This window comes from Oncorhynchus masou, chromosome 14 (genome assembly GCF_036934945.1).
Source record: "Oncorhynchus masou masou isolate Uvic2021 chromosome 14, UVic_Omas_1.1, whole genome shotgun sequence".
NCBI classification, from domain to species: Eukaryota; Metazoa; Chordata; class Actinopteri; order Salmoniformes; family Salmonidae; genus Oncorhynchus; species Oncorhynchus masou.
The window spans coordinates 1,454,287-1,479,160 of record NC_088225.1 but is presented as its reverse complement, the minus strand read 5'-3'; the positions used below and the strand labels follow the sequence as shown (position 1 = coordinate 1,479,160).

General features: G+C 45.0%; 1 protein-coding gene across 1 annotated transcript in view; it reads right to left on the bottom strand.

Annotated features, from left to right (window-relative positions):
- LOC135553939 (corticotropin-releasing factor receptor 1-like) overlaps positions 1-24,874 on the bottom strand; it is a 168,794-nt gene that overhangs the window by 62,431 nt on the left and 81,489 nt on the right. Inside the window, exons 4-5 of the mRNA XM_064985886.1 lie at positions 15,626-15,745; positions 4,907-4,989 (exon numbers count right to left, since the gene is read on the bottom strand). Coding sequence (XP_064841958.1) covers positions 4,907-4,989; positions 15,626-15,745 — 203 coding nt within the window. The remainder of the gene's footprint in view (positions 1-4,906; positions 4,990-15,625; positions 15,746-24,874) is intronic.

Here is a 24,874-nt window from a genome sequence, read left to right as displayed (position 1 = left end):
AAGAGGAGTTGGAGGCCATGGAAGGAGTGTTGTATGGCATTGAAGCACGTTTGGAGGTTAGATTGCACAGTGTCCAAGGAAGGGCCAGAAGTATACAGAATGGTGTCGTCTGCGTAGAGGTGGATCAGGGAATCGCACGCAGCAAGAGCAACAACATTGACATATACAGAGAAAAGAGTAAGCCCGAGAATTGAACCCTGTGGCACCGCCATAGAGACTGCCAGAGGACCGGACAACATGCCCTCTCTGATTTGACACACTGAACTCTGTCTGCAAAGTAGTTGGTGAACCAGGCAAGGCAGTCATTAGAAAAACCGAGGCTACTAAGTCTGCCGATGAGAATATGGTGATTGACAGTCGAAAGCCTTGGCAAGGTCGATGAAGACGGCTGCACAGTACTGTCTTTTATCCATGGTGGTTATGATATCGTTTGGTACCTTGTGCGTGGCTGAGGTGCACCCGTGACCGGCTCGGAAACCAGATTGCACAGCGGAGAAGGTACGGTGGGATTCGAGATGGTCAGTGATCTGTTTGTTGACTTGGCTTTCGAAGACCTTAGATAGGCAGGGCAGGATGGATATAGGTCTGTAACAGTTTGGGTCCAGGGTGTCTCCCCCTTTGAAGAGGGGGATGACCGCGGCAGCTTTCCAATCCTTGGAGATCTAAGACGATATGAAAGAGAGGTTGAACAGGCTGGTAATAAGGGTTGCGACAATGGCGGTGGATAGTTTCAGAAAAAGAGGGTCCAGATTGTCAAGCCCAGCTGATTTGTACGGGTCCAGGTTTTGCAGCTCTTTCAGAACATCTGCTATCTGGATTTGGGTAAAGGAGAAGCTGGGGAGGCTTGGGCAAGTAGCTGCGGGGAGCTGTTGGCCAAGGTTGGAGATGCTTGTGGAAGTTTTCGATTACCATGGATTTATCGGTGGTGACCGTGTTACCTAGCCTCAGTGCAGTGAGCAGCTGGGAGGAGGTGCCCTTGTTCTCCATGGACTTTACAGTGTCCCAGAAGTTTTTGGAGTTAGAGCTACAGGATGCAAATTTCTGCTTGACAAAGCTGGGCTTTGCTTACCTGATTGACTGCGTGTATTGGTTCCTGACTTCCCTGAACAGTTGCACATCGCGGGGACTATTCGATGCTATTGCAGTCCGCCACAGGATGTTTTTGTGCTGGTCGAGGGTAGTCAGGTCTGGAGTGAACCAAGGGCTATATCTGTTCTTAGATCTGCATTTTTTGAACGGAGCATGCTTATCTGAGATGGTGAGGAAGTTACTTTTAAAGAATGACCAGGCATCCTCAACTGATGGGATGAGGTCAATATCCTTCCAGGATACCCATGCCAGGTCAATTAGAAAGGCCTGCTCGCAGTTGGTCAGGAAAACGTCTATGAGGGTGCCCTTGTTTACAGATTTAGGGTTGTACCTGGTGGGTTCCTTGATGATTTGTGTGAGATTGAGGGCATCTCGTTTAGATTGTAGGACTGCCGGGGTGTTAAGCATATCTCAGTTTAGGTCACCTAACAAAACAAACTCTGAAGCTGGATTTTATTTTTTTATATATTTTTTTACCTTTAGGCAAGTCAGTTAAAAACAAATTCTTATTTTCAATGAAGGCAAAGGAACAGTGGGTTAACTGCCTGTTCAGGGGCTTAACGACAGATTTGCACCTTGTCAGCTCGGGGGTTTGAACTTGCAACCTTTCGGTTACTAGTCCAACGCTCTAACCACTAGGCTACCCTAGTGGGGGACGATCAATTCACAAATGGTGTCCAGGGCACAGCTGGGAGCTGAGGGGCGTTGGTAGCAGGCGGCAACAGTGAGAGACTTATTTCTGGAGAGATTCATTTTTAAAATTAGAAGTTTGAACTGTTTGGGTATGGACCTGGAAAGTATGACATTACTTTGCAGGCTATCTCTGCAGTAGATTGCAACTCCTCCCCCTTTGGCAGTTCTATCTTGACGGAGAATGTTATAGTTTGGTATGGAAATCTCAGAATTTTGAATAACCTTCCAAAGCCAGGATTCAGAAACGGCAAGGACATCAGGATTGCAGTGTGTGCTAAAGCAGTGAGTAAAACAAACTATGGGAGGAGGCTTCTGATGTTGACATGCATGAAACCAAGGCTTTTTCGATCACAGAAGTCAACAAATGAGATTGCCTGGGGACATGCAGGGCCTGGGTTTACCTCCACATCACCCGTGGAACAGAGGAGGAATAGGATGAGGGTGCGGCTAAAGGCTATCAAAACTGATCGCCTAGAGCATTGGGGACAATGAATAAAAGGAGCAGATTTCTGGGCGTGGTAGAGTATATTCAGGGCATAATGCGCAGACAGGGATATGGTGGGGTGCGGGTACTGCGGAGGTAAGCCCAGGCACTGGGTGATTATAAGAGAGGTTGTATCTCAGGACATGCTGGTGAGGTCACCGCATGTGTGGGAGGTGGGACAAAAGAGGTATCAGAGGTATGAAGAGTGGAACTAGGGGCTCCATTGTAAACTAAAACAATGAACCTGAACAACAGTTTACAATGAATATTGACATTTGAGAGAGACATACAGCGAGGCATAAAGTAATCGCAGGTGTTGATTGGGAGAGCTAGCTAAAACAACAGGTGAGACAACAACTAATCAGCTAACACAACAGCAGGTAAAATGGCGATGACTAGGCAGAGAGGGTCGGATTAACTACACACAGAGCCTGAGTTCACGGCTGGGGCCGACAGATAAAAAATAAATAGACAGAATGGAGTACCGTGATTAATGTACAGTCCAGCAGGCATCAGCTATGTAGCCAAGTGATCATAGTTTCCAGGGGGCAGCAGTAGATGGAACAGGGAAGCCGCCACTACGCTAGCAACATGGCGTTTAAAGTTAGTAGCCCGGGGCTAGTAAGAGCGTCTGCTCCGACGGAGGCCGGTTGAAGGCACAGCGGATGGAGTATTCGTCGGCAGACTTGTCGTGGTGGTGCGGCGGGGTGCCGTGTCGACAGAGAATCCAAGCCAGATGGGGAAAGAGGTATTGTAGAATTTTGCTAGCCGGGAGATGTGCCTGGCTCATGGCTAACTGGTGCTAGCTTCGTGGCAGTGGCGTTAGCCACTATAGCCAATTGGTAGCAGCGGTGATCCGGTGCCAAGGTCCAGAGTTTACAGCAAGGATCTGGTGGAGTATTGGGCTCTAGCCGTGTATGAGTGGGGTTCGGGTGAACAGCTGAGAAGACCGGGTGGCGGGCCTCAGGGATAGCTACGGTACTGGGTGCCACGGTGAGTGCAAGCTAGCTGTGAGCTAACTAGCTGCGAAGATCAGAAGTAGTGGTCCAGAGATTACGGCAGGAATCCGGCGCTGTTGTGGAGAGACAGTACGATACAGGTAGACTAGCGAGTATTATCCAGGCTAAAGACAGGGCCGGTATCTGTGCAGAAGGTAAAAGGCGCTCGCAGTGGCTAACAATGACTAAATAGCTTGTAGCTAATTAGCTGGTTAGCTTCTGGAGGGTCTTGAATGTGATCTAAAATTGAAAATTACAGCGATTCCGTATCACATTGGGTGAGGCAGGTTACCAGAAGGTATAATCAAATAAAAAATTGAAAGGAGATTGAAAATAAATTGAAATATATATACAAAAATACAAAAGTACACGAGAGGACAAACAAACACGTCTTCACTGCTACGCCATCTTGGATACAGTTACCTCTGTATGCCCTAAAGGATTCACTTGTGACGGCTTAGTCATCCAGCATCAACAGGATGCTCATTGACAACGAAAAGCAAATTGGAGAGATGAAGCTTGGAACACCCACTCTATAGGACACATCAACAGTCCTGGAATTTTGTTAGAGAATGTGTGCTAGAAGAGCACATGGTGGTGCTGGTTTGATTTCTGTTGTACCACAGAATGTTTCTATTGGCAGCTGTAGCCTCAAGATTAGAGAAGAGGGCCAGTAACCAGAAAAAAAATCTGGTGTGATGTGAGCTGGTACCGGAGGGTTGCTTGGGTCAGTATCGCAGGTGCTTCTGCCGTTGTGCCCTTGAGCAAGGTACTTACAGGAGAAGCCTTATTTTTTCAATCAAATCTATATTTTTATGAAAATTACATGTTATAGAAGGGGTCCAGACACCATTTTTTGTGTTTTCACTTGTTTATGAGAAACTTACCCCAAACAACAAATCAATTCCTTATCCTCGTTGTGTAGTATGGGGCCCCTGAAAAAAACATGAACAAACTCTCCCAAAACACCGACATACGTTAGAAAAGTAACATCTTTCAGTATAGTGATGCAGATGTAGCACCTGCTTTCAATATACTTTTTTACCCCTCATTTACTCAAGTGTTTCCTTTATTTTGGCTGGTACTTGTAGAATGGATGGAGAGGAATCGCTCGAGTCGCAGTAAAAGGGAATATAACGTTGTCAATAAAGTTTGGAATTAAACAATTTTGTGTGTCCAACATCTTAATGACCTGCGTCACAATATTGAGAGCTGTTTTTGGAGCCTTTGCTCATGTATTTTCCGGGACGCCAGACCACACAACAAGGGTGAGGAAGTGATTTGCTGTTTGAGGTAAGTTTCTCAAAAACAAGTGAAATCACAGAAAAGGTGCCATTAACATAAACAAAATGAGATGTGGTTGTAAAAATGAAAAGTTGGTTAAAAAACAACTCCCACAATGCTTTAGGGGGGCTGCTCTGTGTCTGACCCTATCCAGCCCATCATGTGTGTGTTTCGGTTTGAGGGATACTGAGAATTTCCCTGCAAATAGATAGTAAATACATTTTCAGCAGTGCTTGTATCCTAAGAAGAAGAATGGAAGAATATCTTTTACTATCCATTGTAGAGAAATTCTCAGTATTCTCAGAGTTAAACAGTTAACATTCCATACACCAATAACCATGCTACATACAGTACATACCTCATTGAGAATCTCTTGACACTGGGTGTAGTTGCCTTTCATGGCCCAAGACCCATTGGAAAGGCATTCTCTATACACATTGTCTGCGGAAATAAAGGATTGAAAACCATGTTATAAAGTAAGCAAACATGCACCATTTCTCCTTTCGTACAAGCAGATTAAATAAATCGCAGCCTTAAACTCAGATTCTGCAAAAACCACACAGGGCGGCTGTAATTTATGCAACTTAGAGTGCTGATAGACACAGATACACATGATCCAATCTTTGACAATGTTGCACGCCAGACCCATTTCCAAATAAGTACTGGAACTCTTGACAGTGCTGCCACCTTTTTATTCTCTAAATAATAAAAAAAATACAACAAAGTCTCCAGGTGAAGCAACAAAAAAGACAACACCCACGGCTGAGAGGTGTCTTTATTTGAGGTGTACATGCTACATGCACACGGTGGAGGTAGCGTGACTCCAGAAGTAAGCAAGAGACAAACAGAGAAGCAAAGGCACAGACTTCTAAAAGACTCTCTGCTGTGTTCACAAGGTTGCGACGGAGTAAGCGACAGAGTGTTGGAGACAGCCGAAAAACACATCAAAAGCATTCAGATCTTAAGCTAACCTAAAATAAAGACTGTCAGCTACACTCTACTAACACCTAATGAACCATCGTAATATTACCTGACAAAGTGCAAGAAAGGAAGCATCATGTTGTTACCCCATGACAGGTCTAATTGGTTGTTCTTAAGTTGATTGACACAGAGTAGGTGGCATGACATGCTCTCAATATGTTACATTATGTTACATCACAAGAATCCTACAGACAAAACACAAAACATATCAAACGTAAGCACGACCTAAGGCCATAAAATGTTGTATGCTTCCTGCTATGCTGGAGATGCAGATGGAGATCTGTACAAACGCGAAGTAATGGAATAAAAAAATTTTTTTTGATAGACTTAGATGAACCATTCTAAAGTTAACACATTCTCTCACGCATTTATTGATCATTGACATCAGCATTTTAACTTTCATAGTCTGTATCACTGAACACCGTAGGGACTAACCTGCACATCTGTCCTACATATTAGTTCTTTGTGGCTACCATTATACCATGACTGTCTGCCAAGAGCACCACAATAGATGGTTGACAGTATACATGATGTAATTAAGCATACACACGGTTCGATCTTTGAACTGGGTTGGAGGTTGGGTTGTACTGAACATATGGCATACAGTACATACATGAAAGAGAATGAGACAGTACACACACACACACACACACACACACACACACACACACACACACACACACACACACACACACACACACACACACACACACACACACACACACACACACACACACACACACACACACGCACACACACACACATACCCTGCAGAAAGCAAAGGATGGATTGTCTTCTGAAACAAACCGCTGACAATACATTTCTGTTCAACTGCTCTGGACCTCCACGTGAATGATATCATTCTTCCACCTGAATCGCCCCTATTGTGGGGTTCTGTTGTAGGGGGAATTGGGGAAGGCCTCAAGTCAATATCTTTAAGGCTGAGTAGGTATTATCAGTGGGATTCAATCATTCCCACTGCAGCTGAGAGTAGCTGGCCCTGCACCGAGCAAGGTCCTCTTCCTCACTCTACCCTGAACTTTGAGCTATAGTACACTTTCTCTGAAGGTTTAAGAATGTCATACTGCTGTTCCTGGGAATAAGCTTTCTTGGAAAGATTGAGGAAAGAGCATTACATGTTTGTCATGGATGAAAAGATCCACAAAAACAATACCGTTTTCATCTTTTTGACTTTGAAAATCAGTCATGGTGACCTTTTTCTAAGCCTTCTGAATAGTTTCTCTTTCTTTTAGCTTTGTTTGAAAATGAGGTCGCTATGATGTCCAGTATCACGCCAATGTGACAAGGAACGGCTAATCATTTACACCCATCAGTCCCTGTATCGATCGTAAACAACTAATATCACAAATAAAGCTCCCAATAGAATGCTGAGTTTTGGTGGAGTGGGAACACTCCAATTTCAGGAGTAGACGTTTTCTCCAGAGACAGGGATCCCAGGTCCAGAACTTCCTTCCTCAAGATGGAGTCTAGAAGGTTCAGTAAATTCCAAGTCTGGAATTTCTAATCTTCACATCCTCCCTCATCTGTCGCCACCTCTCCTGCCAACCGACTGAATAAATATAAAAATGGAGAATGGAATTCCATTAGTTAAAGTAGAGCTCCAGCTGAGACCTAGACTTAAATTGGAAAGGAAAGAGAGGGAAGGATTTAAAGTCTGCATCTGCATTCTGCATTTTCCCGACAGAGTCAATATCTACCCTGAAGAAGAGGCTCCCATGTACCCCCTCCTGACTATAATTTAAACAGTGTAAAGGCCAGCGCAAAATCCAAACTTCAACTCTTGCCAGGGAAATCACCTTGAGATGCTCCGGCACTCATTTTCAATACACAGTAATTCCAAAGATCATCCATGCTTAAACTCCAATTATCAACACGTGCAGCTGACACATTGCCATTTAATGACGTCGGAGTGCCTGTGCTTAGCTACAGTTTCAATTCTTATTCAGTGTGATCTCATTCCCTCTTTCCGCCCTCCCGACCGCCACGGCGACCCTCGTTGGTATTGGATGACTCACTCTATTAACGCAGCCGACCTTCTAAGCTATAATTAATCGAAATCTAGCTGAATCCCATGTAAGCCCCCGCCAGAAGCTTAACATTCTCTCTCGCCCCCTCAAACGGGATGGGTATGTTGTGTTCCGGCACGTCTTAAGTGGGCTTAATCGACGAGCTGCCAGGCTATGTAGTAAGCATGGCAACGCAGAATAGTGAATGCTGTTTACCATTCGTTGAGGAACAATCTTCATTACAGGGGAGAATATATCTGGTGAATACGAATGGGGTTCAATCTTCACTGTCTGAGGAGCTCTAGGAACTCTAAGAAGAAAGTGGGAAGCCCAGTTAAAAAGTTATCTGAACTGAACACCTACAATCAGTACAACCAGCTACAAAGGAGATATATATGTGAAGAAGGATCAGGAGTGGGGACCCAATTGAACGGTATAATTCCAGACTCGATCTAGGGGTGTGAAACACTAATATAAGGGATGAAACATCTAAAGCGGTGTGAAACGATAATACCAATGTAACCTATCTGGGAAGACAATCACAGCTCTGAAATGATGATACAGCATATGTGTGAAGGAAACTTTCAGCAAAACGTTCTGCAAAAGTTCTTCAGCTTCAGGCTGGCCTGTACCCTTCTATCATCCACGCTTGGGTTATCCATAATGACAAGTACACTGAGCCAAGAGAGAAGCAATTGGAGGGTAAGTCAAGGACTTTGGCCATCAGTTGTCTCAGCTCTTCCCTCCCAACTGTTTGTCTCCTAGCAGGTGTAAGCTCCATTGGACACCGACGGTAATGTGACTAGTACTGTGCTAGTCGATCTCTCTAGCTTGGACCAGAGGGACTAAGGAAAGGCCCAAAACAGCTTCTGTAAAGCCTGAGCAGATTGGGGGCAGACAGTGTTTCTGGACAGGATGTAGAGGTCGAATGCAACAGAGCAGTGACTGGAGAGTTGGGCTGAGTCGTTGAGGGGTGGCGGTGGTGGTGTACAAGGTTGGTGAACTGACTCTACTGACTGTGTCGATATAACAAGGGGGAAATACAGAGAGAGAGGGTGTGTGTGAGAGAGGAGAGAGACAGAGACAGACAGACTATAGGCATCGCTGGAGGCCAAATGGACATGTGTTGATGGACATGTTATAGAAGAGACCTGTGAGACTGGGGGGATGAGAGAGAGTCCAAGAGATGACATCTTTCCACCTCTTTCTTTCCAATTTATATCCATCACTCTACTGGAGTCTTGACTTGAATCCTTTCTGGACTATTATTGTCCTTTTCCTCCTAGTCCTCCCTGCTTGGAGGTTGAGGTGATTTAGATCACACATACACAACTCAATGCCTGTTGTAATTGTTCCTGTCACCATTTCCCCTCATTTCCATTTTCTCCCTCTCTTTCCACTCTTTTCTGCCTCTAATGCTACCTATACTTGGTAGTTGTATTGATTAGACATGTAAAAGCCAAGGGCTTCCTTAATTGGTCCTGTCAAACCATGAAAGAGCTCTGTGATCATTCACATGCACACACACACACACACACACACACACACACACACACACACACACACACACACACACACACACACACACACACACACACACACACGCTCCTGACAAAGTGCTGGGCTGAAGGCAGACCCATGGATCGATTAGTTAATAGAATATGGTGATGTAAATTGGCAGGAGAATGATGCTAAGTAACTAAACATGAATCATCATTTAGTTTAAGCAATTTGATTTACGATGACACTGATGGGCAATCAAGGCATTTATCAACTTGTAATTACAGTGTTCATGAGCATTGATGAGCATCAATAAATATTGAGTGTGTGGTTACATTTTTGTGTAACTGGAGGTTGATCTTCTTACGTTTCTGCAACAAAGATTGAGATTACTGGTGTGCTTCCAGAACTGCCATGGTGTCAAGACTTCCTCCGAAGTTGTTCCCTCTCCGCCTTCTAGCCATCGCCGATCCACCTTTCATTTTCCATTTGTTTTGTCTTGTCTTCCCACACACCTGGTTTCAATTCAATCAATTACATGTTGTGTATTTAACCCTCTGTTCCCCCCCATGTCCTTGTCCGGGATTGTTTGTTGTAAGTGCTTGTTATGTCTGGTGTGCGTCGGGTTTTGTATTGATTGTTCTGTTTTCCGGTGGGTTTCTATTATTAAACCGCGCCGTTGGAAACACAGTTTTTGCTCTCCTTTTAACAGATTTCTGACAGTGTGTAGATAATATTACAAAACCGGACCAGACCATTGCATGTGTCCAGATATCTACCTTTACTAATCTAATATATCAGCTAAAGTGTGGTTTACAGAGAAGCAGCTCCCAGCAGTTCATCATCGTTCTATTCTTGTCAGGAAATTTCATAAATTCAAATCTGTGTCAGGTGGGGGGAGTAATTTCCACGGAGAACTTCTGGATGAGGAACAGACTGGGATAATTGCTCCATTTTTAGAGATCAAAGTCCTTTCCATCAAATCAATTGTAATCAATTCTGCTCTGATCATCTGACTATACCACTGGAGGAGCTTGATGGTGTTTGCGCTGGCTTCTGGCCAACGATGATTCCCTCGGGAGATAGTTCATCGTTATGATAATGCACTGGGAAATTATATCACAAATCGTTTGGAGAAACATTTGTAGACCTCCACAAGTCTGGTTCACCCTTGGGATCAATTTCCAAACACCTGAAGGTACCACGTTCATCTGTACAAACAATAGTAAGCAAGTATAAACACCATGGGACCACGCAGCCGTCATACCGCTCAGGAAGGAGACGCGTTCTGTCTCCTAGACAGAAGTGCAAATCAATCGCAGAACAACAGCAAAGGACCTTGTGAAGATGCTGGAGGAAACAGGTACAAACGTATCTATATCCACAGTAAAAGGAGTCCTATATCAACATAACCTGAAAGGCTGTTTAGCAAGGAAGAAGCCACTGCTCCAAAACTGCCATAAAAAAGCCAGACTACGGTTTGCAACTGCACATGGGGACAAAGATCGTACTTTTTGGAGAAATGTCCTCTGGTCTGATGAAACAAAAATAGAACTGTTTGGCCATAATGACAATCATTATGTTTGGAAAAAGGAAAAAAGGGGAGGCTTGCAAGCCGAAGGGCACCATCCCAACTGTGAAGCACTAGGGTGGCAGCATCATGTTGTGGTGGTGCTTTGCTGCAGAAGGGACTGGTTCACTTCACAAAATAGATGGCATCATGAGGGATGAAAACTATGTGGATATATTGAAGCAACATCTCAGGACATCAGTGAGGAAGTTGAAGCTTGGTTGCAAATGGGTCTTCCAAATGGACAATGACCCCAGGCATACTTCCAAATTTGTGGCAATGACAACAAATCAAGGTATTGGATTGGCCGTCACAAAGCCCTGACCGCAATCCTATAGAAAATGTGTGGGCAAAACTGAGAAAGCGTGGGCGAGCAAGGAGGCCTACAAACCTGACTCAGTTACACCAGCTGTCAGGAGAAATGGGCCAGAATTCACACAACTTATTGTGGGAAGCTTGTGGAAGGCTAATCGAAACTCTTGACCCAAGTTAAACAATTTAAAGGCAATGCTACCAAATACTAATTGAGTGTATGTAAACCTCTGACCCACTGGGAATGTGATGAAAAAGAAAAAGCTGAAATAAATCATTCTCTCTACTAACATTCTTCAAATAAAGTGGTGATCCTAACTGACCTAAGACAGGCAATTTTGAATAGGATTAAATGTCAGGAATTGTGAAAAACTGAGTTTAAATGTATTTGGCTAAGGTGAATGTAAACTTCCAACTTCAACTATATACAGTGCCTTGCGAAAGTATTCGGCCCCCTTGAACTTTGCGAACTTTTGCCACATTTCAGGCTTCAAACATAAAGATATAAAACTGTATTTTTTTGTGAAGCTTTATCATCATTAAAATAAGCTTCAGTATGTTGTAGCCATTACAATTATCTGCTCAATTGATGTAAAATTCCCAATACCTTCAGAGGCCAAAAAATATGTCAGTGCTATAGACAGGTTGGTTGTTTTGCAATAAAACCGACGGCTGCACAACTATGGGCAAAACAGACTGTGTTGGCTGAGATTGTTGAAAACGTGTAGGCCGAAACTATATTTTGCATCCAATTGTTTATTGAAAACATCAATACGTTTGAACGATGAGCACTTATTGTCTCTTAAGTACTTTGTCACAGTCGTTGGCTAGACAAGACATGACATCAAGAACAAGATAAATCTATCGGAAGCCAGCCATCTACAATACCCCACATGGCAGCTTCATGTCATAGTTGCTAGCTGTCTGACCTTTCAGAAATCCAAACATCACACGCCCTTCAGCCCCATCGGTGTGCGCACATCATTTCCGTGATGGTGTCAGCCAGCTCTTCTATAACATCAAGTACGTCTACGTTTGTTTTATGAAAACACTGACAATTAGTTATTCAATTAAAATCCCTTTCGATTGGGTGGGACGACAGAGGGAAAAAGTTCTCTGTCCTAAATGTCAACACAGTAAACATGCAGATGTAACATTAATGTGTTTGGGAGTTATCTTTTCTACAATGAAAGTGAAGGACTAGAGAAATGAAATCACTGAATAGGATATATAGGATACCTCAGATCATGCAATAAATCACATGTCTTAGGTCAGGTTGTGACAGATGGATTACCACTTTGCTGTTTCTCATATTGTAATGCAGCCTTCTAGAGTGGTGTGTTTCTCATATTGTAATGTAGCCTTCTAGAGTGGTGTGTTTCTCATATTGTAATGTAACCTTCTAGAGTGGTGTGTTTCTCATATTGTAATGCAGCCTTCTAGAGTGGTGTGTTTCTCATATTGTAATGTAGCCTTCTAGAGTGGTGTGTTTCTCATATTGTAATGTAGCCTTCTAGAGTGGTGTGTTTCTCATATTGTAATGCAGCCTTCTAGAGTGGTGTGTTTCTCATATTGTAATGTAACCTTCTAGAGTGGTGTGTTTCTCATATTGTAATGTAACCTTCTAGAGTGGTGTGTTTCTCATATCGTAATGTAACCTTCAAGAGTGGTGTGTTTCTCATATTGTAATGTAACCTTCAAGAGTGGTGTGTTTCTCATATTGTAATGTAACCTTCTAGAGTGTTGTGTTTCTCATATTGTAATGTAGCCTTCTAGAGTGGTGTGTTTCTCATATTGTAATGCAACCTTCTAGAGTGGTGTGTTTCTCATATTGTAATGCAGCCTTCTAGAGTGGTGTGTTTCTCATATTGTAATGTAGCCTTCTAGAGTGGTGTGTTTCTCATATTGTAATGTAGCCTTCTAGAGTGGTGTGTTTCTCATATTGTAATGTAACCTTCTAGAGTGGTGTGTTTCTCATATTGTAATTTAGCCTTCTAGAGTGGTGTGTTTCTCATATTGTAATGTAGCCTTCTAGAGTGGTGTGTTTCTCATATTGTAATGTAGCCTTCTAGAGTGATGTATTAAATAGTTAACATGGCTTTTTCGTCAATTTCCTAGGGCCAAAGAGGACAGAGCAAGAGTAATTGGTCCTATAGTGGTACTGCGGGCTAGTTTTGTGTGGCGTCCACTTTGCCATCGTCACTCGTCTTTAATGGTTAGTGACTAATTGCTAGAGGGAATATCACACACACATGCTTAAGCACTTACTCCAGCAATTAAAACATCATCAACATTTTGTATCTACAGAAACAGAAGACTTTCATTTATTTAATGGGTGCATCTACACAACACTAGTATTAATTTCACTCTATTGATCATTTTCAGAGTAGCACACATTGACCCTCTGAGAAAAGGAGGATAAGCTTGTTTCTGATAGTGATAGTTGATTATTGTTGGAATGGGAGCTAGGTGAAAAAAAATCATTGACAGTCCTCTTTCAAACTAGCATCAGCTACTTAAACTATCCACATTGATGTCTCAAGAGTTTACTAAATCTTACTTTGTAAATGAATAAAACAGATTTTGGTGTTGGTGAGAGGGAGAGTGAGAGAGGGAGAGAGAGGGAGAGAGAGAGAGAGACCATCATAGCTCTCACAGAAAGTAACACGTTGGTCTTAATTGGTTTCATCCTGTGCTGTGTGGGGTTGTGTGTGGAAGTCAACTGGTTCTCTGAGCCCTGAAATTGAAGCTTCAAGATCACTAGCTTTTTGGGAGGGCTCCCACAAAATTTTTCAGAGAGAGAGAGAGGTATCTGTTACTGCAGTTTCCGTTTACTTCTTAAGTGTGTTTCTCCCCGAAAACGGATGACGACAGGGGAAATTGGTGAACAGTCCGCTTTAGTAACCAACTGAACATGAGAGCTCAAACCTTTACAGGATCCGTCATAAAATATCCCATGGCCAACAGCCCGAATCATATTGAATTGAATATAGGCATTAATATTCATGGCTCATCTTTCTATTGCATTTGTTTCTGTACCGCTTTGATGCCTTGACAATATTCAGATAACAATCTGTGAAGGTGTGGCCTGAAAGGAGGACTAAAGGATATTCAGAACTCTGGCTGTTTTTTTCCAGTCAGTCCTCCTCTTATCCCCTACCTACTGAAAGAAGCACAACCAGAGGCGGATATATATTTTGCTAAAAGGTGGAGCATAGGCATACATAATCTACCCCCTTCTGTTTGTCGTGCCCATGACTACATCACAAACTGGTTTTCCAAAGTTTTTTTAAACACTACCAATTCCCTCCTGACGAATGCAAAACAAAAAAATATACCTTTGTTGAGAAATATGATACAAAAAAAGGACAAATAAAATACAACGGCACTGCACCACTATCCTGGTGGTCGTCGATCGTTTCTCAAAGGGAGCCCATTTCATCGCCTTTTCAAGACTTAGTGTTTGTGGTTTTATCCAGTGTACTGTAATCCTGCGGCTGTTTCTCAGTAAATAATGTATGTTTATCCTTAACCACTGATTTCTCGTCTGGTCTCTTCTCTGCACCTGGGTCCAACCTTACCACATCACAATGAAGGTCAGTCAATCCGGAAGATGGCAGTCGCAAAAACCATCAAGCACTATGATGAAACTGTCTTTCATGGGGACCGCCACAGGAAAGAAAGACCCAGAGTTACCTCTGCTGCAGAGGATATGTTCATTAGAGTTAACTGCAGCCAAAATAAATGCTTCACAAAGTCTTAGTAACAGATACATCTCAACATCAACTGTTCAGAGGAGACTGCGTGAACCAGGCCTTCATGGTCGAATTGCTGCAAAGAAACTACTACTAAAGGACACCAATAAGAAGAGACTTGCTTGGGCCAAGAAACACGAGCAATGGACATTTAGATTGGTGGAAGTCTGTCCTCCAAATTTGACATTTTTTTTGGCTCCAACAGGCATGACTTTGTGAGACGCAGAGTAGGTGAACGGATGCCCTCCGCATGTGTGGTTCCCACCGTGAGGCATGGAGGAGGAGGTGTGGGGGTGCTTTGCTGGTAACACTGTCTTGTAACACTGTCTGTGATTTATTTTCGAATTTAAGCCACAGCCTTCTGCAGCGATCCGCCAACCCATCTGATTTGCGCTTAGTGGGACTATCATTTGTTTTTCAACAGAACAATGACCCAACACACACCTCCAGGTAGTGTAAGGGCTATTTGACCAAGAAGGAGTGTGCTGCATCAGATGACCTGGCCTCCACAATCACCCAACCTCAACAGAATTGAGATGGTTTGGGATGAGTAGGACCACAGAGTGAAAGAAAAGCAGCCAAAAAGTGCTCAGTATATGTGGGAACTCCTTCAAGACTGGTGGAAAAGCATTCCATGTGAAACTGGTTGAGAGAATGCCAAGAGTGTGCAAAGTTGTCATCAAGGCAAAGGGTGGCTACTTTAAAGAATCTAAAATATATTTTGATTTGTTTAACTGTTTTGGTTACTACCTGATTCCATATGTGTTCTTTCATAATTTTGATGACTTCACTATTATTGTACAATGTTAAAAATAGTAAAAATAAAGAAAAACCCTTGAATGAGTAGGTGTGTCCAAACTTTTGACTGGTAATGTACAACCTTGGATATTGACAGACACACAAATAAGCATTGTCAATGGGGCTCTACTCACTGGTGGTGTTGTATTTGACGCCATAGAACATCTCTGGACATGGCCGTAACACCCACTCCCCTGCGGTGCTCTTTGGCCAGCAGGTACCGATGGGATCGATGGACATGTTACAGAACAGGCCTGAGCGACAGAGAAAGGAGGGAGGGAGATAGAGACAGACACAGAGAAGGGGATCACGAAAGGAATGAAAGGGAGAGAAAGACAAGAGAAAAAAAGACAGCATTACAACCAGTGGATTATTGTCCGTGATTGTGGATGGACAGAGGTTAAAGAGCGTAGTGTCACAGCTGTCTAACTGAGCGAGAATGGTAAATAAAGAACAGGACATGACCACCGTAACCTGCCTTACAGGCCCTGGCGACAGTATGGTCGACCACACACACATGGTCACAGAGGTCATTACTATGGCACCAGTCATCAACGGAGCTACAGCCTCAGGGCATGTCCAGTTGTTTTCAATTTTAACAACCCCTAACTTTTCTCATGTTTGAACATTGTACATTTTGGAAAGTTGTACCATGTTTACCCATTGCATTTGACATTTCCATCCCTCTTATATGAAGTTGTGCTAAACAGTAGAAACTCATTGGTTTGTTTAGACTACCCCTCAATCTATAAATGCCTAAACTAACACGAATGATGTTGATTGAAAGTTTGTTTACAAATACTTGAAATGTGCAAAGTGCAAACTAGGTTTACAGTTACTATGCAGTAATGTACACTACATTTCAAAAGTTTGGGGTCACTTGCTTTTGAAAGAAAAGCACATTTTTTGTCCATTAAATGAACATCAGCTTGATCAGAAGTACAGTGTAGACAGTGTTAATGTTGTAAATTATTGTTGTAGCTGGAAACGGCAGATTTTTCTAGCTGGAAATGGCTGATTGGGGCGCCAGGTATCCTAGTGGTTAGAGCGTTGGACCACTAACCTAAAGGTTGCTTGATTGAATCCCTGAGCTGACAAAGTAAAGCTCTGTTGTTATTCCCCTGAACAAGGCAGTTAACCTGCTGTTCTTTGGCCATCATTGTAAATAAGAATTTGTTCTTAACTGACTTGCCTGGTTAAAGAAAAGTATTCATTTTTAATGGAATATCTACATAGGTGTACAGAGGCCCATTATCAGCAACCATCACTCCTGTGTTCTAATGGCAAGTTGTGTTAGCTAATCCAAGTTTATCATTTTAAAAGGCAAATTGATCACTAGAAAATCCTTTGCAATTATGTTAGCACAGCTGAAAACTGTTGTCTGGTTAAAGAAGAAATAAAACTGGCATTCTTTAGACTAGTTGAGTATCTGGAGCATCAGCATCTGTGGGTTCGATTACAGGCTCAAAATGGCCAGAAACAAAGGACTTTTTTCTGAAACTCGTTAGTCTATTCTTGTTCTGAGAATTTAAGGCTATTCCATGCGAGAAATTGCCAAGAAACTGAAGATCTCATACAACGCTGTGTACTCCTCCCTTCACACAACAGCGCAAACTGTCTCTAACCAGAATAGAAAGGGGAGTGGGAGGCCCCGGTGCACAACTGAGCAATAGGATAAGTACATTAGAGTGTCTAGTTTGAGAAACAGACGCCTCGCAAGTCCTCAACTGGCAGCTTCATTAAATAGTAGCCGCAAAACACCAGTCTCAATGTCAACAGTGAAGAGGAGAATCAGGGATGCTGGCCTGCTAGGCCAGCAGTTGTTTTAGTGAAGGTAGTTGACGCAAACCAGCCACTTGCGAAATGCACTCATTAAAAATAACCTCTGTGATCTCCATCTTGCTAGCCACTATTTTGTGTATGGGGTATGTGGCCAACAAGTGAAGAAGGCAGTGATGCAGGCAGTTTCTCTATGACAATCTGACATTCTATTACGCACAGACATTACGTGTTAAGCCGGTACATTGGATACATAGTGGGAGGTGACTGGGTTAGCTTTTTGTTGTATTTAGATCATCCCAGCAATAACCATGCGTACATCGCAGGTCTCTGCCTCCCTTTAGGGTCTTTTCCATTTCCATTTTGGTGATTTAGCATACACTCTTATGCAGAGCGATTTACAGTTAGGGTTAGGTGCCAGTTTTCCCCTGTGATGTTTGTTCATTCCTGCCATGCCTGTGCATAAAGATGAAAGCATGATAAAATAATCTAATATTTCCGATTCATGGAAAATAAGCAGATGTGATGTACACAGAAGAGGTGAGTCACAATCTGCGTGGCTGTCTATGGACCTGTAATTCACCGCGAGCCACTGACGTACTAGCAACATCTGTGTTAACGTGCTAGCGACAACACTCTAGTGGAAAACATGTTTACAGGTAGGAGCATACCTGTACCTGGGGATAAAGGGATAAACACCTCACAGCGGCCTTCCATGACGATCATACCAACAACAAAACTACACAGGTGAAGACATGACCTCGTGGAATAAATGTGACAATAAATGTAAAACTGCAAATTCGATTTTCACACATGAACGCTTTTCCCTTGTGAAAATGCAATTAAACATGTGAGAGGTAGATTTTCAAATGTGAAAATGCTTCAAACGTGAAACGACATGTGAGATACCATCGCATGTGAAGTGTTGCAAAATCACATGATTTCACATGTGAAAGGATATGTGATCACAGGTGAAAATCCACATGTGAAACTTGATGTGAACTTTCATTACATGTAAAGTGTTCCAAAACCATGATTTCACATGTGAAATCTCACATGAAAGAATGTGGTGTTTCCGTAAAGGGTGATGGATGGATAAATAGATGGAGTAAGAGAAGGGAACACATAAGCAAAATAGGAGGTGTCTGTCTGGGTACATTTAGCGTTGTCGGACTACATATGCTAGTGATTCGATGAGTCGTAAGGGGAGAAGACTTTCCAATGTTTTTTTTTTCTCCCCAAAGATTTAAAACTTCAGTGAAGACATCCAATCCTCACTATGCAAATGAGAGAGGTAGAGACGCTGGAGGGATTTGAAAACCTAGCACAACCCCAAACACGATTCTGATAAACTAAAACGGGGATAAAACGCAAAGTTGGGAAGCTGCAGGCAGTTTAAAACTAATTAGAGCACGTCAGATTGGAGGAGGCAAGCAGGCAGCCCTCATATAGCTGATAACTCCGGGCTGTGGTAGAAAAATGTGTTACTTATTAATCAAACAAAGGGGACTGTAATTTGTCCTGCACAATTTTTACAACTGCAGGCAGCTATGCATCATGGGCTGCCAAAGAAAAGCCCATGATGCATAGCGATTGGCTTAGAGTAAATCATCCCCTTAATTTCACAGAAGGGGTCAAATGTTTTGTAGCGACCAGCACAGACGTTGTGTTATGTGTATTGCTATTAGTTGGTCGTGTTGTACTTACCAGTACCCAGTGTTCGTGGGGTCCGACATGCCAATCAACCTGCTATCTGCCAATCACAGGAATGCCTGAAATGTTCTGATGCCGGGTATCCTGGTGGATGGTGTAGTGGAGTGTTTGGAGGGGGGGGGGGTTAGCAAAATGATGGAGCATTGCAAGTTAAGACCATGTTTAGCCAACACTTTACGTTTTATATTTTTCTGTATATTTTGGATGAGGTTGTCTTTTTGTTTGTCTTTTTGATTTGCCCTCTCTTACGTCTGGTCTTCACAAGAGAATGTCACAGTTGTTTTATAGGGTAGCTTTAATTTATTTGGCGTGGCCTATGGCCAAACAGTAACAGTAAATTCGTAATCTCAATCCTCTGTCTGGACAAATGTTCATGCATGATCTAGCCAGGTCATTACATTGGTGTCAGAAGTAAAAAACGTAGATAAGAGTTAGCCACCTAGCTAGCTGACTACCGTAGCTAGCTAATGTACGTGACATCGGGGGTTGAAAATTCTTTGAGGGATTTCGAAAGTGAAGGTGGAGGTAGGGGACGACTATGGCCAAGGAGGTGCATGTGCATGGACGTCGGGGGATCTGGCTGAGGAGATCACCAGGGCATCGGAGCACAGATGCCGCTTGAGGGAGACCGCTAGAATGATGTCGGCTGAAGCGGGCATGAGTACTTCATCGACTGTGCTTCGTGAGGATTCTGGTGGGCGGACCGAAGGGGTGATGTTGACGCTGCAGGAAGAGGAATCTGGGGCTCAGGATGTAAACAAACATGGCGGCACCCAGTTCCCGGCTGCGTCCGAATCTGTTAACCTCTTACATCTATGGTGGCGCTATTTCATTTTTGGATGAAAAACGTTCCCGTTTTAAACAAGATATTTTGTCACAAAAAGATGCTCGACTATGCATATAATTGCTACTGTTCGAAAGAAAACACTCTGACGTGTCCAGAAATACAAAGATCTTCTCTGTGCGTGCCCTTTAACGTGAGCTTCAGGCAAAACCAAGATGAGATGGCATCCAGGAAATGACAAGGATTTTGAGGCTCTGTCTTTCATGATCTCCTTATATGGCTGTGAACGCAAGAGGAATGAATCAACCCTTTCTGTCGTTTCCCCAAGGTGTCTGCAGCATTGTGACGTATTTGTAGGCAGATCATTGGAAGATTGACCATAAGAGACCACATTTACCACGTGTCCGCCCGGTGTCCTGCGCCGAAATTGGTGCGCAAAAGTCACCTGCCAGTATTTTTCCAAGGGATACAGAGAGGAAAGCAAGCTTCCACGAACTGCATGTCAATGAAGAGATATGTGAAAAAACACCTTGAGGACTGATTCCAAACAACGTTTGCCATGTTTCGGTCGATATTATGTAGTTAATCCGGAAAAAGTTTTACGTTGTAGGTGACTGCATTTTCGGTTCGTTTCAGTAGCCAGGCGCAATGTAGAAAACGGAACGATTTCTCCTACACACAGACGCTTTCAGGAAACACTGCGCATCTGGTATGTGACTGAGAGTCTCCTCATTGAAAACATCAGAAGCTCTTCAAAGGTAAATGATTTTATTTATTTGGTTATCTGGCTTTTGTGAAAATGTTGCGTGCTACATGCTACACAAAATGCTATGCTAGCTTTGCATACTCTTACACAAATTAGTCCATTTCTATGGTTCAAAAGCATATTTTGAAAATCTGAGATGACAGTGTTGTTAAGAAAAGGCTAAGCTTGAGAGCAAACGCATTATTTTAATTTTATTTGCGATTTTCAGAAATCGTTAACGTTGCGTTATGCTAATGAGCCTGAGGCTTAGTCACAAACCCGGATCCGGTTTGGGGAGTTTCAAGAAGTTAAGACCCAGAAGTATTCCGGTGAGGCGGTTTGGGAAGCTGTTCATGCTCAGTTTGAACTGTTAGCTCATTTAGGGGGTGGTTGAATGAAGAAAGGGCACTGCAGTTGGCTTTATGCCTGACGGATGAAGCTCTGTACTGTTTGATATTGATTTGCCCCGAGGACAGACGTGATTATGGGGCTTTACTGGGAGCACTGAGGAGGCGCATTGGACAGTGTGTACAGCCCGGGTAGCTGCGCTCAGAGCTGTGTAATAGACGCAGGAAGCCTGGAGAGCCACTAAAGGTGCTAGCTAATGACATTGAGAGCCTCTCTTGGCGGGCATATGCTCACATGCCCCCCTCCGTGCAGAGCGAGCTAGCACGGGACCAGTTTATCCAGGCGCTTTCTCCTACGGAGCTGCGCATACAGACCCAGCTGGCTCATCCTGAGTCATTGCAGATGGAGATGGCTTTGGAGAGGGAGCTCGTGTGGGCTGGGGCTTCAGCTGTGGCTTTGGTGGGGGTGCAGGGAGACAGACCCACTGTGCGGGCTGCGGGGCAGAGCAGTCCAGAGCTGGAATAGCCGGCATGGGTGGCTGTAATGACTGATCTCATTCGTGCTGTCCCAACCACCACCATCTTCAGGAGGATCCCACCAACACAGATGGGGGAGCAAGGATCCAAGTCCCCCAGAAGGAGACGAGGGCAAGCGGATGGAGCCTGTTGTTGTGGTGGGCAGGACCTGTGTTAGGGACTTTTGTCATGTCCCTGTCACTGTGGAGGGGGTGCCCTGCTCTGTCCTGGTGGACACTGGGTCCATAGTAACCCTGGTGAGGCCGTATATTGTGCAAGGTTGGATTCAGATTGAGCCAACAACTGTGCAGCTCCACACAGTCACAGGTGAGCTGGCACACATGAAAGGGAAGGAATAATGCCCTGACAGTAGGGGGCAGGACTATGAGTCATCCTTTGTGGGTGGCGGTTGTGCAGGGACCTTGTATCCCAGGAGACCTAAATGGGGGCACACTGGGCAGTCACCATGGCCCCCCCTAATGTCACATTCACACAACTCAACAACCCCTTTACTACAACAGTTAAAGCAGCAGAGACTCATGGCTGCCCCCCCTCCCAACATCTGTGTGTGACTTTTCTCTGTTACCTGCGGCTGTGTGTTACATTCCCCCAGCTACCTCCATGACACATTCCCCCCCAGCCCAGCTACCCCAGATGGGAGAGGAGAGGACACTGTCTGCAGTGAGGGAGATATGGGTGAGGAACTGTGTTGGTCTTGACCCCGAGCAGCAGGAACAGTTGTGGCAGTTACTGTTTGAATTCAGAGACAGTTTTGCGCTGAGTGAGGAAGAAGTGGGTCAGACTCATCTGGTGCAGCAAGAGATCGACACAAGTGATGCTTGGCCCATCAAGATGTGTCCCCGCCGTATCCCGCTGCCACACCAGGAGGCGAGATGCAGCGGGAAGACTTCATCGAGCCCTTAGACAGCCCCTGGGCGGCGCCAGTTGTCATGGATCCTAAGAAGGGGTGCAAGCCCCATACCACGTATCAATGAGTCGCTGGACCTGGTTAGGGGTCCTCCTGGTTCTCCTCAATAGACCTCCGCAGCGGCGACTGGCAGGTACCCCTCTCCCCAGAGGCCAGAGCCAAAACTGCATTATCCACTAACAGAGGACACTGGCATTTCAAGGTCCTGTGCTTCTTCCTGTGCAACGCTCCAGCTACTTTTAAGCGTTTGATGAACAGCGTGCTGGATGGAATCCCCCGACAGCAGTGTCTGGTATAACTCAACGACATTCTCGCACATGGCAGCTCCTTCCAATCAGCCCTAGGGGTGCTACGACGTGTACTGGAGAGGGTGGCTGCCACAGGCCTGAAACTCCACCCCAAGAGGTGCCACTTCATCAGGAGATAGGTGTCCTTTTTGGGCCACTGAGTGGGGAAGGAGGGTATCAGCACCATGGAGGACATGGTGGGGGCTGTCCGAGACTGGCCCACCCCCACCGACCAGCATGGGCCTGGCCTCGGGAGGTTTGTACGGGGCTTCTCAACCGTTGCTGCTTCCTGAACTGCCTGCTACCGAATAACAAGGCCTTCACTTGGACAGTGGAGTGTGAGGAGGGCTTCAACGCTGGTTGGGGGAGTTTTAGCCATACGACTTCACAGTGGTGCACAGTGCAAGGGCATGCCACTCCAACGCCATGTCTCATCAGCCCTGTACTGCAGACAGAGCCGCCACTGTGAGCGGAGAGAGGGCCGTGACAGAGAGCTGTGTGCAGGGAAGGGGGTCTGTGCCACAGTGTGAATGGGCCTGTCTCACATAAACACTCCACTGCCTTCGTCAGAGCTTTTACTGGGGGCAGCACAAGAGGGACGTGGAGGACCTTTGCAGCTGCTGTGACAACTGCACAGTAAGAAAGGGCCCTCCAGGCCGCTCTCACCCAATAGATCCCAGTTTGGGCTCCCATGGAGAGGGTGGGAGTGGATGTAGTTGGGCCGTTCCCCACCACAGACAGTGGAAACCGCTGGGTGTTCACGGCCATGAACTATTTCACAAAATGGCCCGGAGCCTATGCTCTGCCTGACCAGGAGGCAGAAACCATTGTTGACGACCTGACAGCGGGGATGTTCAGCAGGTTTTGAGCTGAGAAGTCTATCCACAGCGACCAAGGCAGAAACTTTGAGTCACCATGTGTGAGAGGCTGGGTCTGCACAAGAACTGCACTACTCCTCTCCATCCTCAAAGTGATGGCCTTGTGGAACGCTTCAACAAAACGCTTGGACAGCAACTGGCCATCGTCGGTGCCAAACACCAGCGTGACTGGGACAAGCACCTGCCTATGGTCCTCATTGCATGCCGCTCCGCTGTCCAAGACTACACCTCCTGAACGCCTGCCCTCCTCATGCTTGGGAGAGAAATCCACACCCTTGCAGAGATGGCCTTTGGTCGGCCCCTGGATAGCCTTGCTGTTCCCTCAGGCCGGAGTATGCCCGGAGACTCCAGGACTGCCTGGAGACAGCCCACACCTTCACCAGGTGTGAGGCAGAAGAGGAAACTATGACATGCACACCTGGGGAAGGCACTTTGTGGCTGCGGAGCTGGTCTGGGTCTACAGACCCTTAAGAAAGAAAGACAGAAGCCCCAAGTTGGACAGCCACTGGGTGGGGCCCTGCAGTGTTTTGGAGAGGGTAGGGGAGGTTTTTTACCAGGTGCAGCGTACTGCCAGGGGGAGAAAGGTGGCACTGGACAGGTTAGCCCTGTACAGAGGGGCCTCTTCTCCCCAAACCCCAGGGACCCCCACAATTCCCCTCTCTGGCAATGACATTCTCCAGGCACCCACCCCCAGATGCTGCAGAAAAGGCTCCAGACAGCCCACTCTCCCAGTCTCCCCCCCTGTGTCACCTGCTCCCACATCCTTGTCCCCCATATCCCCTGGGCCCCAGAGGGGCAGCCCCCTGCCACAGACTGAGCCCCTTGTTTCACATCTGGACACTCTGTGACCATCACGACCACGCAGGCAAAGGAGACCACCGGGTTCGTTCAGAAACTTTGTTTGTTCCCTGGGACAAGGGACTTTGTGGTGGTGGTGGGTGTGGGGGGGGGCTGTGTAGTGACCCGCACAGACAGCTGTGTGTTATGTCTTATGCTATTAGTAGGTTGTGTTGTACTCAGTACCAGTACTCAGTGTTTGCGGGGTCTGACATGCCAATCAACCTGCTATCTGCCTATCACGGGAATGCCTGGAATGTTCTGATGCCGGGCATCCTGGCGGTTGGTGGAGTGGCGTGGCGTGGTGGGGGTTTTGGAAGGGGGATGGAGCATTGCAAGTTAAGACCATGTTGAGCCATTGTTCTCTCTCTTATTTCTGGTCTTCACAAGAGAATGTCACGGTTGTTTTATCTTTCATTTATTTGGCGTGGGCTACGGCCAAACTGTGTGAAGTTGGGTTAAAAAAACGTAAATTCGTAAACTCTAACCTCTGTCTGGACAATTGTTCCTTTATGATCTAGCCAGGTCATTACAGTATCTTTCTTTTTTGGAAGAGCACAGCAGGATGT